General features: G+C 46.3%; 1 protein-coding gene across 2 annotated transcripts in view; it reads left to right on the forward strand.

Annotated features, from left to right (window-relative positions):
- LOC135050456 (ecto-ADP-ribosyltransferase 5-like) overlaps window positions 1-19,117 on the forward strand; it is a 183,506-nt gene extending 164,389 nt beyond the window's left edge. The window contains exons 2-3 of one of the 2 annotated variants that reach the window (XR_010241614.1): window positions 5-37; window positions 18,898-18,953. Coding sequence is in view for 1 of the 2 variants with exons in the window: in XM_063956948.1 (XP_063813018.1) it covers window positions 5-37; window positions 18,898-18,983 (119 nt within the window). In the remaining variant the exon portion in view is untranslated. Of the gene's footprint in view, window positions 1-4; window positions 38-18,897 lie in introns of both variants that reach the window. The other variant, XM_063956948.1, reaches the window with a different exon arrangement.
- Window positions 19,118-19,408: the final 291 nt, after the last annotated feature.

Raw genomic sequence — 19,408 nt, forward strand, 5'->3', positions numbered from 1 at the left:
TCAGGTAATAAGAGCCGTTACTGCAAAATTAGACCAGGTGAGCAGCTGTTATCTCCTTATAATACCTTATAACCGGTGCAGTGATCACTGCTGTAGTTTTATCATTTCCAACATGTTATGTAGTTGCTGAAGGACATTTCACTGGTAACAGAATCTCCTCTTACAGTGATAACCTCCATTCATCATACAGCTGCCACCACTAATGTCACCAAATCATAACCAGGGGCAGAACCTCATACCAGGAGACCAGGAGCTAAATAGCTGTTGGTGCCCCCATCCTCGCTCACATTCACTACCAACACCAATATCTCAGCAGCACCCAGATACACACTGCCCCAAACCCACATTCTCTACCAACACCCAAACAGATACACCCATACACGCCTTCACTACCAACACCCACCCAAATACACCCTAACCCACTTTCACTACCAACACCCCAGCACCCAGATGTGAGGACAGGGCTGCATGTGACAGGGGCAGTGACATGATGTGAGGAGGGGAATGGAGGCAGCAGGAAGCCACAGACTGAAGTTATATAGTGGGAGGAGCAGGGTCCCCAGCAGCACAGAGTATATCAGGAGATGAGTAATGTGTCAGTGAGGACAGGGCTGCATGTGACAGGGGCAGTGCCATGATGTGAGGAGGGGAATGGAGGCAGCAGGAAGCCACAGACTGAGAGTTATATAGTGGGAGGAGCAGGGTCCCCAGCAGCACAGAGTATATCAGGAGATGAGTGATGTGTCAGTGAGGACAGGGCTGCATGTGACAGGGGCAGTGACATGATGTGAGGAGGGGAATGGAAGCAGCAGGAAGCCACAGACAGAGTTATATCGTGTAAGTAGCACGGTCCCCCAGCAGCACATTTTATTGATGTGTATAACATTTTACATTCTTTTTTATACTATATTAATTATACTGTGGGGTATATTTACTAAGCTCCCGATTTTGACCGAGATGCCGTTTTTTTCTTCAAAGTGTCATCTCGGGAATTTACTAAACTCAAATCACGGCAGTGATGAGGACATTCGTATTTTTTTGGAAGTTCATGTGTAAAATTACGAATGAATACACCATCGGTCAAAACGCGGCTGTTTAGGTATGATTCTCGGTCATTTACTAAAAAGTGCAAAGCAAAAAAAAAACAAACACTGCCGTGAAAAAATACAATTCGTAATAAAGTGCTAAAAAAAACAGACCTGCTTTTTTTTACCGTGATTGGATAGGCATGCACGGATCCCTGAGATCCGTGCATGTATATCAGTGGGAAGGGGTGGGAAAGTGTGATTTTTTCCCAAAAAAATTGTGTGGGGTCCCCCCTCCTAAGCATAAACAGCCTCGGGCTCTTTGAGCCGATCCTGGTTGCAAAAATATGGGAAAAAAATGGACAGGGGTTCCCCCATATTTAAACAACCAGCATCGGGCTCTGCGCCTGGTCCTGGTTCCAAAAATACGGGGGACAAAAAGAGTAGGGGTCCCCCGTATTTTTGCAACCAGCACCGGGCTCCACTAGCTGGACAGATAATGCCACAGCCGGGGGTCACTTTTATACAGTGCCCTGCGGCCGTGGCATTAAATACCCAACTAGTCACCCCTGGCCGGGGTACCCTGGGGGAGTGGGGACCCCTTCAATCAAGCCCCCCCCCCGCAGCCACCCAAGATCCAGGGGTGAAGCCCGAGGCTGTCCCCCCCATCCAAGGGCTGCGGATGGGGGGCTGATAGCCTTTGGTCAAAGTGATTGATATTGTTTTTAGTAGCAGTACTACAAGGCCCAGCAAGCCTCCCCCGCAAGCTGGTACTTGGAGAACCACAAGTACCAGCATGCGGCGGAAAAACGGGTCTGCTGGTACCTGTAGTACTAGTACTAAAAAAATACCACAATAAAGACATCACACACACACCTTGAAAGTATAACTTTAATACATACATGCATACCACCATATACTGCCGTGTGCCGCCTATCAGTCAGTACAGGAGCACACATCGAATCAGGAGGGTGCCAAACGTGGCGCTCCCTGATTGGCTGATGGAACCTTCTTGGACTTAAGTCAGAGGGGGTTCCAGGCATTCGGGGAAAGGGGTCCCATGTGAAAACATGGGGCCCCATTCAGTGCGAGGTCGGGTATCCGTTTTTTTTATTTTTACAAGTACGTGGATTACAAAAGGATTTACAGAGGAGCCTTCTACACTGGATTTGGTGAGTAGAATTTTCTCAACAGGTACACCATGGATTCTACTGGAGAAGAGGACCGACCTGCGTGTGAACATAAGGTAAGTATGTGTATATGGTGGTATGCATGTATGTATTAAAGTTATACTTTCAAGGTTTGTGTGTGATGTCTTTATTGTGGTATTTTTTTAGTACTAGTACTACAGGTTCTCCAAGTACCAGCTTGCGGGGAAGGCTTGCTGGGCCTTGTAGTACTGCTACTAAAAACAATATCAATCACTTTGACCAAAGGCTATCAGCCCCCCATCCGCAGCCCTTGGATGGGAAGGACAGCCTCGGGCTTCACCCCTGGCCCTTGGGTGGCTGGGGGGGGGACCCCTTGATTGAAGGGGTCCCCACTCCCCCAGGGTACCCCGGCCAGGGGTGACTAGTTGGGTATTTAATGCCTTGGCCGCAGGGCACTGTATAAAAGTGACCCCCGGCTGTGGCATTATCTGTCCAGCTAGTGGAGCCCGGTGCTGGTTGCAAAAATACTGGGGACCCCTACTCCTGATGCTGGTTGTTTAAATATGGGGGAACCCCTGTCCATTTTTCCCCCATATTTTTTAAACCAGGATCGGCTCAAAGAGCCCGAGGCTGGTTTGGCTTAGGAGGGGGGACCCCACGCAATTTTTTTTTCAATTTAAAACTATTTTATAAAATAAAAAAAGGTGCACAATGAACCCCAGCACGGATCTTACAGATCCGGCCGTGATTCATTGTGTTAAAGTCGGCAGTGTTTTTTGGTTCACTCCAGTAAAACACTGAAAAAAATTACGAATGACATCGACATCGGAAAACACGAAAATGCAGAATACGACAGCTTAGTAAATTAGTCGTAAAAAAAATCAAAAAGTTGCAGTTTTACACTTTCGATGTCATTCGTGATTAATCTCCCACCAAAACGGGAGAATTATGAATGTTAGTAAATATACCCCTGTGTGTTTAATATTTAAATACATTTTTGTAAACAAACATTCTGAAAATCCCGGGCAACGCCGGGTACTCCAGCTAGTATATATATATATATATATCTCTCCACAACCTCTTCATCTCCCACTCTCTTAAGCTGGTACACACGGCATACTTGCCTACTTTTGAAAACTAGTTTCAGGGAGATTGTAGGTGTAAGCAGAATGCAGCGTGTCATGCTCCTCCCAAAGGGTGTGTCTAACTCCACCTATGGGCGTGTCTATTGCCACAAAGGGGCGTGTCCTTCATTGTTAGGTGCACATTCCGGTGACTATATGGGAATTAATATGTTTTGATTGTTTTTGTCTCACCCAAAATGGGAGACAATGGTGGTCATTCCGAGTTGATCGCAACCAGCAACTTTTAGCTCCCGCTGCGATCAATAGCCCACACCTATGGGGGAGTGTATTTTAGCTTAGCAGGGATGCGATCGATTGTGCAGTCCTGCTAAGCTAAAAAAATTTCAAGCAAAACTAGACTAGGCCTGTACCTATTGCGTGCGAATGGGTCGGAATGACCCCCAATATCCTTAAAACATGGATTTTTGGAGGGCAGCATTTAAATCTAGCTTTTACTACAGACCTGCTAACACATAATAAGCCATGTTTAGGGATATCCATGCTTGAAAATAAACCGTGACATCACATATGCTAAAAAAAAAACTCTATTAGGTCACCTGTGCTCAAGCAGGGTTAGACTTAAAACATGGATTTTCAGTGGCAGCATTTTAATATAGCTTTTACAACAGACCTGCTAACATGGTATGCAGTAAAAATTAGTGATGAGCGGGTTCGGTTCCTCGGAATCCGAACCCGCCCGAACTTCAGCTTTTTTTACACGAGTCCGAGCAGGCTCGGATCCTCCCTCCTTGCTCGGTTAACCCGAGCGCGCCCGAACGTCATCATCCCGCTGTCGGATTCTCGCGAGGCTCGGATTCTATCGCGAGACTCGGATTCTATATAAGGAGCCGCGCGTCGCCGCCATTTTCACACGTGCATTGAGATTCATAGGGAGAGGACGTGGCTGGCGTCCTCTCCATTTTAGAGAAGAGAGAGAGTGAGACACTTGATTTACTGGAGCTTAGGAGTACTCAGAGAGTGCAGAGTTTACTAGTGACTGACCAGTGACCACCAGTGCAGTTTTATTATATTATTATTTAATATAATCCGTTCTCTGCCTGAAAAAAAACGATACACAGTGACACAGTAACAGTATACCATATCTGTGCTCAGCCTCAGTGTGCTGCATCATCTATGTATATCTGACTGTGCTGAGTGCTCAGTGCTCACACAGCTTAATTGTGGGGGAGACTGGGGAGCAGTTATAGCAGGAGTACATATTATTTAACAGTGCACACTTTTGCTGCCAGAGTGCCACTGCCAGTGTGACTGACCAGTGACCACTGACCACCAGTATATTGTGATTGTCTGCCTGAAAAAGTTAAACACTCGTCGTGTAGTGTTTTTATTCTATAAACGCATTCTGCTGACAGTGTCCAGCAGGTCCGTCATTAATTATATAATATATACCTGTCCGGCTGCAGTAGTGATATATATATATATATATTTTTTATATCATTATCATCCAGTCTATATTTGCAGCAGACGCAGTACGGTAGTCCACGGCTGTAGCTACCTCTGTGTCGGCAGTCGCTCGTCCATCCATAATTGTATACCACCTACCTGTGTTTTTTTTTTTTTTTCTATCTTCTTGATACTAGTAAGCTTACTTTAGGAGTCTGCAGTGCTGACAGTGTCCAGCAGGTCCGTCATTATAATATATACCTGTCCGGCTGCAGTAGTGATATATATATATTTTTTATATCGTTATCATCCAGTCTATATTAGCAGCAGACGCAGTACGGTAGTCCACGGCTGTAGCTACCTCTGTGTCGGCAGTCGCTCGTCCATCCATAATTGTATACCACCTACCTGTGGGGGCTTTTTTTTCTATCTTCTTGATACTACTAGTAGCTTACTTTAGGAGTCTGCAGTGCTGCTGACAGTGTCCAGCAGGTCCGTCATTAATTATATAATATATACCTGTCCGGCTGCAGTAGTGATATATATATATATATTTTTTATATCATTATCATCCAGTTTATATTAGCAGCAGACGCAGTACGGTAGTCCACGGCTGTAGCTACCTCTGTGTCGGCAGTCGCTCGTCCATCCATAACTGTATACCACCTACCTGTGGTGTTTTTTTTTTTTCTATCTTCTTGATACTACTAGTAGCTTACTTTAGGAGTCTGCAGTGCTGCTGACAGTGTCCAGCAGGTCCGTCATTATATAATATATACCTGTCCGGCTGCAGTAGTGATATATATATATTTTTGATATCATTATCATCCAGTCTATATTAGCAGCAGACGCAGTACGGTAGTCCACGGCTGTAGCTACCTCTGTGTCGGCAGTCGCTCGTCCATCCATAAGTATACTAGTGTCCATCCATCTCCATTGTTTACCTGAGGTGCCTTTTAGTTGTGCCTATTAAAATATGGAGAACAAAAATGTTGAGGTTCCAAAAATAGGGAAAGATCAAGATCGACTTCCACCTCGTGCTGAAGCTGCTGCCACTAGTCACGGCCGAGACGATGAAATGCCATCAACGTCGTCTGCCAAGGCCGATGCCCAATGTCATAGTACAGAGCATGTAAAATCCAAAACACCAAATATCAGTAAAAAAAGGACTCAAAAATCTAAAATAAAATTGTCGGAGGAGAAGCGTAAACTTGCCAATATGCCATTTACCACACGGAGTGGCAAGGAACGGCTGAGGCCCTGGCCTATGTTCATGGCTAGTGGTTCAGCTTCACATGAGGATGGAAGCACTCAGCCTCTCGCTAGAAAAATGAAAAGACTCAAGCTGGCAAAAGCACAGCAAAGAACTGGAGAGTCCAATTGTGTCGGTTGCGATGCCTGACCTTCCCAACACTGGACGTGAAGAGCATGTGCCTTACATCATTTGCACGCCCCCTGCAAGTGCTGGAAGGAGCACCCGCAGTCCAGTTCCTGATAGTCAGATTGAAGATGTCAGTGTTGAAGTACACCAGGATGAGGAGGATATGGGTGTTGCTGGCGCTGGGGAGGAAATTGACCAGGAGGATTCTGATGGTGAGGTGGTTTGTTTAAGTCAGGCACCCGGGGAGACACCTATTGTCCGTGGGAGGAATATGGCCATTGACATGCCTGGTGAAAATACCAAAAAAATCAGCTCTTCGGTGTGGAAGTATTTCAACATAAATGCGGACAACAGGTGTCAAGCCGTGTGTTGCCTTTGTCAAGCTGTAATAAGTAGGGGTAAGGACGTTAACCACCTCAAAACATCCTCCCTTATACGTCACCTGCAGCGCATTCATCATAAGTCAGTGACAAGTTCAAAAACTTTGGGCGACAGCGGAAGCAGTCCACTGACCAGTAAATCCCTTCCTCTTGTAACCAAGCTCACACAAACCACCCCACCAACTCCCTCAGTGTCAATTTCCTCATTACCCAGGAAAGCCAATAGTCCTGCAGGCCATGTCACTGGCAAGTCTGACGAGTCCTCTCCTGCCTGGGATTCCTCCGATGCATCCTTGAGTGTAATGCCTACTGCTGCTGGCGCTGCTGTTGTTGCTGCTGGGAGTCGATCGTCATCCCAGAGGGGAAGTCGGAAGACCACTTGTACTACTTCCAGTAAGCAATTGACTGTCCAACAGTCCTTTGCGAGGAAGATGAAATATCACAGCAGTCATCCTGCTGCAAAGCGGATAACTGAGGCCTTGACAACTATGTTGGTGTTAGACGTGCGTCCGGTATCCGCCGTTAGTTCACAGGGAACTAGACAATTTCTTGAGGTAGTGTGCCCCCGTTACCAAATACCATCTAGGCTCCACTTCTCTAGGCAGGCGATACCGAGAATGTACACGGACGTCAGAAAAAGACTCACCAGTGTCCTAAAAAATTCTGTTGTACCCAATGTCCACTTAACCACGAACATGTGGACAAGTGGAGCAGGGCAGACTCAAGACTACATGACTGTGACAGCCCACTGGGTAGATGTATTGCCTCCCGCCGCAAGAACAGCAGCGGCGGCACCAGTAGCAGGATCTCTCAAACGCTAGCTCGTTCCTAGGCAGGCTACGCTTTGTATCACCGCTTTCCAGAATACGCACACAGCTGAAAACCTCTTACGGCAACTGAGGAAGATCATCGCAGAATGGCTTACCCCAAATGGACTCTCCTGTGGATTTGTGACATCGGACAACGCCAGCAATATTGTGTGTGCATTAAATCTGGGCAAATTCCAGCACGTCCCATGTTTTGCACATACCTTGAATTTGGTGGTGCAGTATTATTGATAAAACGACAGGGGCGTGCAAGAGATGCTGTCGGTGGCCAGAAGAATTGCGGGCCACTTTCGGCGTGCAGGCACCGCGTACAGAAGACAGGAGCACCACCAAAAAAACCTGAACCTGCCCTGCCATCATCTGAAGCAAGAGGTGGTAACGAGGTGGAATTCAACCCTCTATATGCTTCAGAGGATGGAGGAGCAGCAAAAGGCCATTCAAGCCTATACATCTGGCCACGATATAGGCAAAGGAGGTGGAATGCACCTGTCTCAAGCGCAGTGGAGAATGATTTCAAAGTTGTGCAAGGTTCTGCAACCTTTTTAACTTGCCACACGTGAAGTCAGTTCAGACACTGCCAGCCTGAGTCAGGTCATTCCCCTCATCAGGCTTTTGCAGAAGAAGCTGGAGACATTGAAGGAGGAGCTAACACAGAGCGATTCCGCTAGGCATATGGGACTTGTGGATGGAGCCCTTAATTCGCTTAACAAGGATTCACGGGTGGTCAATCTGTTGAAATCAGAGCACTACATTTTGGCCACCGTGCTCGATCCTAGATTTAAAACCTACGTTGGATCTCTCTTTCCGGCAGACACAAGTCTGCAGGGGTTCAAAGAAATGCTGGTGAGAAAATTGTCAAGTCAAGCGGAACGCGACCTGTCAACATCTCCTCCTTCACATTCTCCCGCAATTGGGGGTGCGAGGAAAAGGCTCAGAATTCCGAGCCCACCCGCTGGCGGTGATGCAGGGCAGTCTGATGCTGACATCTGGTCCGGACTGAAGGACCTGCCAACGATTACTGACATGTCGTCTACTGTCACTGCATATGATTCTGTCACCATTGAAAGAATGGTGGAGGATTATATGAGTGACCGCATCCAAGTAGGCACGTCAGACAGTCCGTATGTATACTGGCAGGGAAAAGAGGCAATTTGGAGGCCCTTGCACAAACTGGCTTTATTCTACCTAAGTTGCCCTCCCTCCAGTGTGTACTCCGAAAGAGTGTTTAGTGCCGCCGCTCACCTTGTCAGCAATCGGCGTACGAGGCTACTTCCAAAAAATGTGGAGAAGATGTTGTTCATTAAAATGAATTATAATCAATTACTCCTTGGAGACATTCACCAGCAGCAATTGCCTCCAGAAAGTACACGGGGATCTGAGATGGTGGATTCCAGTGGGGACGAATTAATAATCTGTGAGGAGGGGGATGTACACAGTGAAAGGGGTGATGAATCGGAGGATGATGATGAGGTGGACATCTTGCCTCTGTAGAGCCAGTTTGTGCAAGGGGAGATTGATTGCTTCTTTTTTGGTGGGGGTCCAAAACCAACCAGTCATTTCAGTCACAGTCGTGTGGCAGACCCTGTCACTGAAATGATGGGTTGGTTAAAGTGTGCATGTCCTGTTTATACAACATAAGGGTGGGTGGGAGGGCCCAAGGACAATTCCATCTTGCACCTCTTTTTTCTTTTTTTCTTCTTTGCGTCATGTGCTGTTTGGGGAGTGTTTTTTTGAAGGGCCAGCCTGCGTGACACTGCAGTGCCACTCCTAGATGGGCCAGGTGTTTGTGTCGGCCACTAGGGTCGCTTATCTTAGTCACACAGCTACCTCATTGCGCCTCTTTTTTTCTTTGCGTCATGTGCTGTTTGGGGAGTAGTTTTTTGAAGGGCCAGCCTGCGTGACACTGCAGTGCCACTCCTAGATGGGCCAGGTGTTTGTGTCGGCCACTAGGGTCGCTTATCTTAGTCACACAGCTACCTCATTGCGCCTCTTTTTTTCTTTGCGTCATGTGCTGTTTGGGGAGTGTTTTTTTGGAAGGGCCATCCTGCGTGACACTGCAGTGCCACTCCTAGATGGGCCAGGTGTTTGTGTCGGCCACTAGGGTCGCTTAGCTTAGTCACACAGCTACCTCAATGCGCCTCTTTTTTTCTTTGCATCATGTGCTGTTTGGGGAGTATTTTTTGGAAGGGCCATCCAGCGTGACACTGCAGTGCCACTCCTAGATGGGCCAGGTGTTTGTGTCGGCCACTTGGGTCGCTGAGCTTAGTCATCCAGCGACCTCGGTGCAAATTTTAGGACTAAAAATAATATTGTGAGGTGTGAGGTGTTCAGAATAGACTGAAAATGAGTGGAAATTATGGTTATTGAGGTTAATAATACTTTGGGATCAAAATGACCCCCAAATTCTATGATTTAAGCTGTTTTTTAGGGTTTTTTTAAAAAAACACCCGAATCCAAAACACACCCGAATCCAACAAAAAAAATTCGGTGAGGTTTTGCCAAAACGCGTTCGAACCCAAAACACGGACGCGGAACCGAACCCAAAACCAAAACACAAAACCCGAAAAATTTCAAGTGCACATCCCTAGTAAAAATACCACCCGTCGGGATCCTGGTGATCACAATACCGACTCCTTTATACCGACAGGGCTACAATCCCGCCGCAAGAATACTGGTGAGGTAGGTGTTTCTTCCTCTGTGGGTGTCCACAACATCCATAGAGGGACAATAGAACCTGTGGTGAGCGAAGCAAGCCACCATGCCTGAAGCGTGGCGAGTGCGAGCCCGCAAGGGGCCTCGATGCACTCGTCCCCCTGCCGGCATTCTGGCGGACGGGATGCTGCTGCTGGTATAGTGACAGCCGGCATCCCATATGCTGGGATACCATACCGATCCCGCTAACACATGACAATCCTAAACAATGACATAGAGCATGACTTTCCAAACGCTCACCCTAGTACCCTAACATAACCATAAACATTTACCCTAACACCCTATCCCTGGTGCTAAAAGCCAAACAACCCTAACCCAACTGTAATTCCAAACCTCTCCCTTACCATGACCCCTAACCTTACTGTCATTCCAAACCTCTCCCTTACCATAACCCCTAACCCAACTGTCATTCCAAACCTCTCCCTTACCAAGACCCCTAACCTTACTGTCATTCCAAACCTCTCCCTTACCATGACCCCTAACCTTACTGTCATTCCAAACCTCTCCCTTACCAAGACCCCTAACCTTACTGTCATTCCAAACCTCTCCCTTACCATGACCCCTAACCTTACTGTCATTCCAAACCTCTCCCTTACCATGACCCCTAACCTTACTGTCATTCCAAACCTCTACCTTACCATAACCCCTAACCCAACTGTCATTCCAAACATCTCCCTTACCATAACCCCTAACCTTACTGTCATTCCAAACCTCTCCCTTACCATAACCCCTAACCCAACTGTCATTCCAAACCTCTCCCTTACCATGACACCTAACCTTACTATCATTCCAAATCTCTCCCTTATCATGATCCCTAACCTTACTGTCATTCCAAACCTCTCGCTTACCATAACCCCTAAACCAACTGTCATTCCAAACCTCTCCCTTACCATAACCCCTAACCCAACTGTCATTCCAAACCTCTCCCTTATCATGACTCCTAACCTTACTGTCATTCCAAACCTCTCCCTTACCATAACCCCTAACTTTACTGTCATTCCAAACCTCTCCCTTACCATGACCCCTAACCCAACTGTCATTCCAAACCTCTCCCTTACCATAACCTCTAACCTTACTGTCATTCCAAACCTCTCCCTTACCATAACCCCTAACTTTACTGTCATTCCAAACCTCTCCCTCACCATGACCCCTAACCCAACTGTCATTCCAAACCTCTCCTTTACCATAACCTCTAACCTTACTGTCAATCCAAACCTCTCCCTTACCATGACCCCTAACCCAACTGTCATTCCAAACCTCTCCCTTATCATGACCCCTAACCTTACTGTCATTCCAAACCTCTCCCTTACCATAACCCCTAACCCAACTATCATTCCAAACCTCTCCCTTACCGTAACCCCTAACCCAACTGTCATTCCAAACCTCTCCCTTACCATAACCCCTAACCTTACTGTCATTCCAAACCTCTCCCTTACCATAACCCCTAACCAAACTGTCATTCCAAACCTCTCCTTTACCATAACCCCTAACCCAACTGTCATTCCAAACCTCTCCCTTACCATAACCCCTAACCTAACTGTCATTCCAAACCTCTCCCTTACCATAACCCCTAACCTTACTGTCATTCCAAACCTCTCCCTTACCATAACCCCTAACTTTACTGTCATTCCAAACCTCTCCCTTACCATAACCCCTAACCTTACTGTCATTCCAAACCTCTCCCTTACCATAACCCCTAACCCAACTGTCATTCCAAACCTCTCCCTTACCATAACCCCTAACCCAACTGTCATTCCAAACCTCTCCCTTATCATGACTCCTAACCTTACTGTCATTCCAAACCTCTCCCTTACCATAACCCCTAACTTTACTGTCATTCCAAACCTCTCCCTTACCATGACCCCTAACCCAACTGTCATTCCAAACCTCTCCCTTACCATAACCTCTAACCTTACTGTCATTCCAAACCTCTCCCTTACCATTACCCCTAACTTTACTGTCATTCCAAACCTCTCCCTCACCATGACCCCTAACCCAACTGTCATTCTAAACTTCTCCTTTACCATAACCTCTAACCTTACTGTCAATCCTAACCTCTCCCTTACCATGACCCCTAACCCAACTGTCATTCCAAACCTCTCCCTTATCATGACCCCTAACCTTACTGTCATTCCAAACCTCTCCCTTACCATAACCCCTAACTTTACTGTCATTCCAAACCTCTCCCTTACCATGACCCCTAACCCAACTGTCATTCCAAACCTCTCCCTTACCATAACCCCTAACCTTACTGTCATTCCAAACCTCTCCCTTACCATAACCCCTAACCCAACTATCATTCCAAACCTCTCCCTTACCGTAACCCCTAACCCAACTGTCATTCCAAACCTCTCCCTTACCGTAACCCCTAACCTTACTGTCATTCCAAACCTCTCCCTTACCATAACCCCTAACCAAACTGTCATTCCAAACCTCTCCTTTACCATAACCCCTAACCCTACTGTCATTCCAAACCTCTCCCTTACCATAACCCCTAACCTAACTGTCATTCCAAACCTCTCCCTTACCATAACCCCTAACCTTACTGTCATTCCAAACCTCTCCCTTACCATAACCCCTAACTTTACTGTCATTCCAAACCTCTCCCTTACCATAACCCCTAACCTTACTGTCATTCCAAACCTCTCCCTTACCATAACCCCTAACCCAACTGTCATTCCAAACCTCTCCCTTACCATAACCCCTAACCCAACTGTCATTCCAAATCTCTCCCTTACCATAACCCCTAACCCAACTGTCATTCCTAACCTCTCCCTTACCGTAACCCCTAACCTTACTGTCAATCCAAACCTCTCCCTTACCCTAACCCCTAACCTTACTGTCATTCCTAACCTCTCCCTTACCATAACCCCTAACCTTACTGTCATTCCAAACCTCTCCCTTACCATAACCCCTAACCCAACTGTCATTCCAAACCTCTCCCTTACCATAACCCCTAACCTTACTGTCATTCCAAACCTCTCCCTTACCATAACCCCTAACCCAACTATCATTCCAAACCTCTCCCTTACCGTAACCCCTAACCCAACTGTCATTCCAATCCTCTCCCTTACCATAACCCCTAACCTTACTGTCATTCCAAACCTCTCCCTTACCATAACCCCTAACCAAACTGTCATTCCAAACCTCTCCTTTACCATAACCCCTAACCCAACTGTCATTCCAAACCTCTCCCTTACCATAACCCCTAACCTAACTGTCATTCCAAACCTCTCCCTTACCATAACCCCTAACCTTACTGTCATTCCAAACCTCTCCCTTACCATAACCCCTAACCCAACTATCATTCCAAACCTCTCCCTTACCGTAACCCCTAACCCAACTGTCATTCCAAACCTCTCCCTTACCATAACCCCTAACCTTACTGTCATTCCAAACCTCTCCCTTACCATAACCCCTAACCAAACTGTCATTCCAAACCTCTCCTTTACCATAACCCCTAACCCAACTGTCATTCCAAACCTCTCCCTTACCATAACCCCTAACCTAACTGTCATTCCAAACCTCTCCCTTACCATAACCCCTAACCTTACTGTCATTCCAAACCTCTCCCTTACCATAACCCCTAACTTTACTGTCATTCCAAACCTCTCCCTTACCATAACCCCTAACCTTACTGTCATTCCAAACCTCTCCCTTACCATAACCCCTAACCCAACTGTCATTCCAAACCTCTCCCTTACCATAACCCCTAACCCAACTGTCATTCCAAACCTCTCCCTTATCATGACTCCTAACCTTACTGTCATTCCAAACCTCTCCCTTACCATAACCCCTAACTTTACTGTCATTCCAAACCTCTCCCTTACCATGACCCCTAACCCAACTGTCATTCCAAACCTCTCCCTTACCATAACCTCTAACCTTACTGTCATTCCAAACCTCTCCCTTACCATAACCCCTAACTTTACTGTCATTCCAAACCTCTCCCTCACCATGACCCCTAACCCAACTGTCATTCCAAACTTCTCCTTTACCATAACCTCTAACCTTACTGTCAATCCTAACCTCTCCCTTACCATGACCCCTAACCCAACTGTCATTCCAAACCTCTCCCTTATCATGACCCCTAACCTTACTGTCATTCCAAACCTCTCCCTTACCATAACCCCTAACTTTACTGTCATTCCAAACCTCTCCCTTACCATGACCCCTAACCCAACTGTCATTCCAAACCTCTCCCTTACCATAACCCCTAACCTTACTGTCATTCCAAACCTCTCCCTTACCATAACCCCTAACCCAACTATCATTCCAAACCTCTCCCTTACCGTAACCCCTAACCCAACTGTCATTCCAAACCTCTCCCTTACCGTAACCCCTAACCTTACTGTCATTCCAAACCTCTCCCTTACCATAACCCCTAACCAAACTGTCATTCCAAACCTCTCCTTTACCATAACCCCTAACCCTACTGTCATTCCAAACCTCTCCCTTACCATAACCCCTAACCTAACTGTCATTCCAAACCTCTCCCTTACCATAACCCCTAACCTTACTGTCATTCCAAACCTCTCCCTTACCATAACCCCTAACTTTACTGTCATTCCAAACCTCTCCCTTACCATAACCCCTAACCTTACTGTCATTCCAAACCTCTCCCTTACCATAACCCCTAACCCAACTGTCATTCCAAACCTCTCCCTTACCATAACCCCTAACCCAACTGTCATTCCAAATCTCTCCCTTACCATAACCCCTAACCCAACTGTCATTCCTAACCTCTCCCTTACCGTAACCCCTAACCTTACTGTCAATCCAAACCTCTCCCTTACCCTAACCCCTAACCTTACTGTCATTCCTAACCTCTCCCTTACCATAACCCCTAACCTTACTGTCATTCCAAACCTCTCCCTTACCATAACCCCTAACCCAACTGTCATTCCAAACCTCTCCCTTACCATAACCCCTAACCTTACTGTCATTCCAAACCTCTCCCTTACCATAACCCCTAACCCAACTATCATTCCAAACCTCTCCCTTACCGTAACCCCTAACCCAACTGTCATTCCAATCCTCTCCCTTACCATAACCCCTAACCTTACTGTCATTCCAAACCTCTCCCTTACCATAACCCCTAACCAAACTGTCATTCCAAACCTCTCCTTTACCATAACCCCTAACCCAACTGTCATTCCAAACCTCTCCCTTACCATAACCCCTAACCTAACTGTCATTCCAAACCTCTCCCTTACCATAACCCCTAACCTTACTGTCATTCCAAACCTCTCCCTTACCATAACCCCTAACTTTACTGTCATTCCAAACCTCTCCCTTACCATAACCCCTAACCTTACTGTCATTCCAAACCTCTCCCTTACCATAACCCCTAACCCAACTGTCATTCCAAACCTCTCCCTTACCATAACCCCTAACCCAACTGTCATTCCAAACCTCTCCCTTATCATGACTCCTAACCTTACTGTCATTCCAAACCTCTCCCTTACCATAACCCCTAACTTTACTGTCATTCCAAACCTCTCCCTTACCATTACCCCTAACCCAACTGTCATTCCAAACCTCTCCCTTACCATAACCTCTAACCTTACTGTCATTCCAAACCTCTCCCTTACCATAACCCCTAACTTTACTGTCATTCCAAACCTCTCCCTCACCATGACCCCTAACCCAACTGTCATTCCAAACCTCTCCTTTGCCATAACCTCTAACCTTACTGTCAATCCAAACCTCTCCCTTACCATGACCCCTAACCCAACTGTCATTCCAAACCTCTCCCTTACCATAACCCCTAACCTTACTGTCATTCCAAACCTCTCCCTTACCATAACCCCTAACCAAACTGTCATTCCAAACCTCTCCTTTACCATAACCCCTAACCCTACTGTCATTCCAAACCTCTCCCTTACCATAACCCCTATCCTAACTGTCATTCCAAACCTCTCCCTTACCATAACCCCTAACCTTACTGTCATTCCAAACCTCTCCCTTACCATAACCCCTAACTTTACTTTCATTCCAAACCTCTCCCTTACCATAACCCCTAACCTTACTGTCATTCCAAACCTCTCCCTTACCATAAACCCTAACCCAACTGTCATTCCAAACCTCTCCCTTACAATAACCCCTAACCCAACTGTCATTCCAAATCTCTCCCTTACCATAACCCCTAACCCAACTGTCATTCCTAACCTCTCCCTTACCGTAACCCCTAACCTTACTGTCAATCCAAACCTCTCCCTTACCCTAACCCCTAACCTTACTGTCATTCCTAACCTCTCCCTTACCATAACCCCTAACCTTACTGTCATTCCAAACCTCTCCCTTACCATAACCCCTAACCCAACTGTCATTCCTAACCTCTCCCTTACCATAACCCCTAACCTTACTATCATTCCTAACCTCTCCCTTACCATTACCCCCAACATTAATATCTAAACCCCAAACGCTAAACCAACCCTAATATCCTATCCCTAATACCCAAACTTCTAAAACCAAACTAAACCTAATACCCTACACCCCATCCCCTAAACTAACCCTTATACCCTAACCCAAACAACTAAACTAACCCCAATACTCTAACCCTAAAGGGCACAGTGGATGGACCATTTGGTTCTTATCTGCCGTCAATTTCTCTGTTTCTCAAAAAACTATAATACAAAGAGCAGCATACCACAGAGTATATGTGTGTGTGTAGCATACTACCAGAGTATACTGTAACACTGACCCTGTCCCTATAACACAACACTGACCCTGTCCCTGTAACACAACACTGACCCTGTCCCTATAACACAACACTGACCCTGTCCCTGTAACACAACACTGACCCTGTCCCTATAACACAACACTGATCTTGTCCCTATAACACAACACTGACCCTGTCCCTATAACACAACACTGACCTTGTCCCTGTAACACAACACTGACCCTGTCCCTATAACACAACACTGACCCTGTCCCTATAACACAACACTGACCCTGTCCCTGTAACACAACACTGACCCTGTCCCTATAACACAACACTGACCCTGTCCCTATAACACAACACTGACCCTGTCCCTATAACACAACACTGACCCTGTCCCTGTAACACAACACTGACCCTGTCCCTGTAACACAACACTGACCCTGTCCCTATAACACAACACTGACCCTGTCCCTATAACACAACACTGACCCTGTCCCTGTAACACAACACTGACCCTGTCCCTATAACACAACACTGACCCTGTCCCTGTAACACAACACTGACCCTGTCCCTGTAACACAACACTGACCCTGTCCCTGTAACACAACACTGACCCTGTCCCTGTAACACAACACTGACCCTGTCCCTGTAACACAACACTGACCCTGTCCCTATAACACAACACTGACCCTGTCCCTATAACACAACACTGACCCTATAACGTTTACTATAATACTGACCCTATTCCTGTAACTCTGACCCTATTCCTGTAACACTGGTCCTGTCCCTATAACCCTATCCCTTTTACACTGCCCCTGCCCCCATAACGCTAACCCTATCATTGTAACACTGACCCTGCCCCTATAACGCTTACTATAACGCTGACCCTATCCCTGTAACACTGCCCCTGTCCCTGTAACACAACACTGACCCTGTCCCTATAACACAACACTGACCCTATAACGCTTACTATAATACTGACCCTATTCCTGTAACTCTGACCCTATTCCTGTAACACTGGTCCTGTCCCTATAACTCTATCCCTTTTACACTGCCCCTGCCCCCATAACGCTGACCCTATCCCTGTAACACTGACCCTGCCCCTATAACGCTTACTATAACGCTGACCCTATTCCCGTAACAGTCACCCTGCCCCTATAAAGTGACCCTATCCCTGTAACACTGACCCTGCCCCTATAACGCTTACTATAACGCTGACCCTATTCCCGTAACACTGCCCCTGCCCCTATAACGCTGACCCTATCCCTGTAACACTGCCCCTGCCCCTATAAAGCTGACCCTATTCCTGTAACACTGCCCCTGCCCCTATAAAGCTGACCCTATTCCTGTAACACTGCCCTTGCCCCTATAACGTGACCCTATATGTTATATGTATATGTTTTTATTAAGTATTTTCATGAATACATTTCTTATGATTCTTACAATCAAGAATTGTTTTTAGTGTAAGCAATTATCTAAACAGTACTACACTCTTAGCGCCCTCAGATTTTTTTTCTATATATATATATATATATTTCTACAATATGAATGAAAAAGGGCGCCTCATAGTGCATGAACCAGTTTTTATAAAAGGGATTTATTTTATCTTCTTTATACACATCCGGTTTAAAAGTGACGTACCAGATGCGGCGGTCTCAACCACCGTAAGTATACACGTTTAATGATAAATGAGTGGATATACCACCAGCAGCAACAATTAACCCTCTGACGAAGTCCATCGTGACGAAACGCGTAGGGGTGTGGCCTGGCGTGAAGGAGCAGACGTCGGTGGTGAGCCTGCTGATTGTTGCTGCTGGTGGTATATCCACTCATTTATCATTAAACGTGTATACTTACGGTGGTTGAGACCGCCGCATCTGGTACGTCACTTTTAAACCGAATGTGTATAAAGAAGTGAAAATAAATCCCTTTTATAAAAACTGGTTCATGCACTATGAGGCGCCCTTTTTCATTCATATTGTAGAAATCTTTGTTTGCTGGTAGTGGATACTGGCTTAGAGGAGACGCCGATCTCAAGGATCTATTGTGCAACGGAGACCTATAGACACCATAGGATACACCTGGTTGGTCTTGGAAATTACATTCTGGAAGCTGGGACTTGTGGTTCCACGGATTGGAGAACATAGTTGCGCACGAACTTTTTGTACAATATATATATATATATATATATATACTGTATATATTAATATAAATTGTATCTTTCAGATCCAAATACAGCAAAGTCCAGTGAAGCAGCGACGGTGCCCCTGCTGGTTGGTTTGGGTATTGGTGTCAGTTTCGTGACACGCTGATTCTATAACGGTGGTTCTGATCCCCGCTGGATAGAGATGTAGGTGGCTGCATCGTAGTGGAGGTCCCGCAGCAGTAATCCACCGAATGGGACGGCTTCTATCTTCTGATACATAATAAAGATTTCTGCATAACGTTCATTTGTCGGAGCTTATTTCCTCCTCTTCCTCATAGCTGTAACACAAGGAAATATTATACTAGAAGATAAATGTGTGGTAGTGATTGTAAGTAACACGTTACTAACATTACAGCACAAATAGCTGAATTCAGTTGTTTTTACCGTGGCCGCCACTGGAGAGCGCCCAGTGGCAGTAATTCAATTGTTCTATTATTCGGGCGCCGGGCAGCCGCGGAGAGCACATTTTTCCTCGCAGCCTCCTGAGGTGTGAGTAAAAATGTGTCCAAACCCAGCGTTTTCGGCATCCAA

Source organism: Pseudophryne corroboree, chromosome 2 (genome assembly GCF_028390025.1).
Source record: "Pseudophryne corroboree isolate aPseCor3 chromosome 2, aPseCor3.hap2, whole genome shotgun sequence".
Classification (NCBI taxonomy): Eukaryota; Metazoa; Chordata; class Amphibia; order Anura; family Myobatrachidae; genus Pseudophryne; species Pseudophryne corroboree.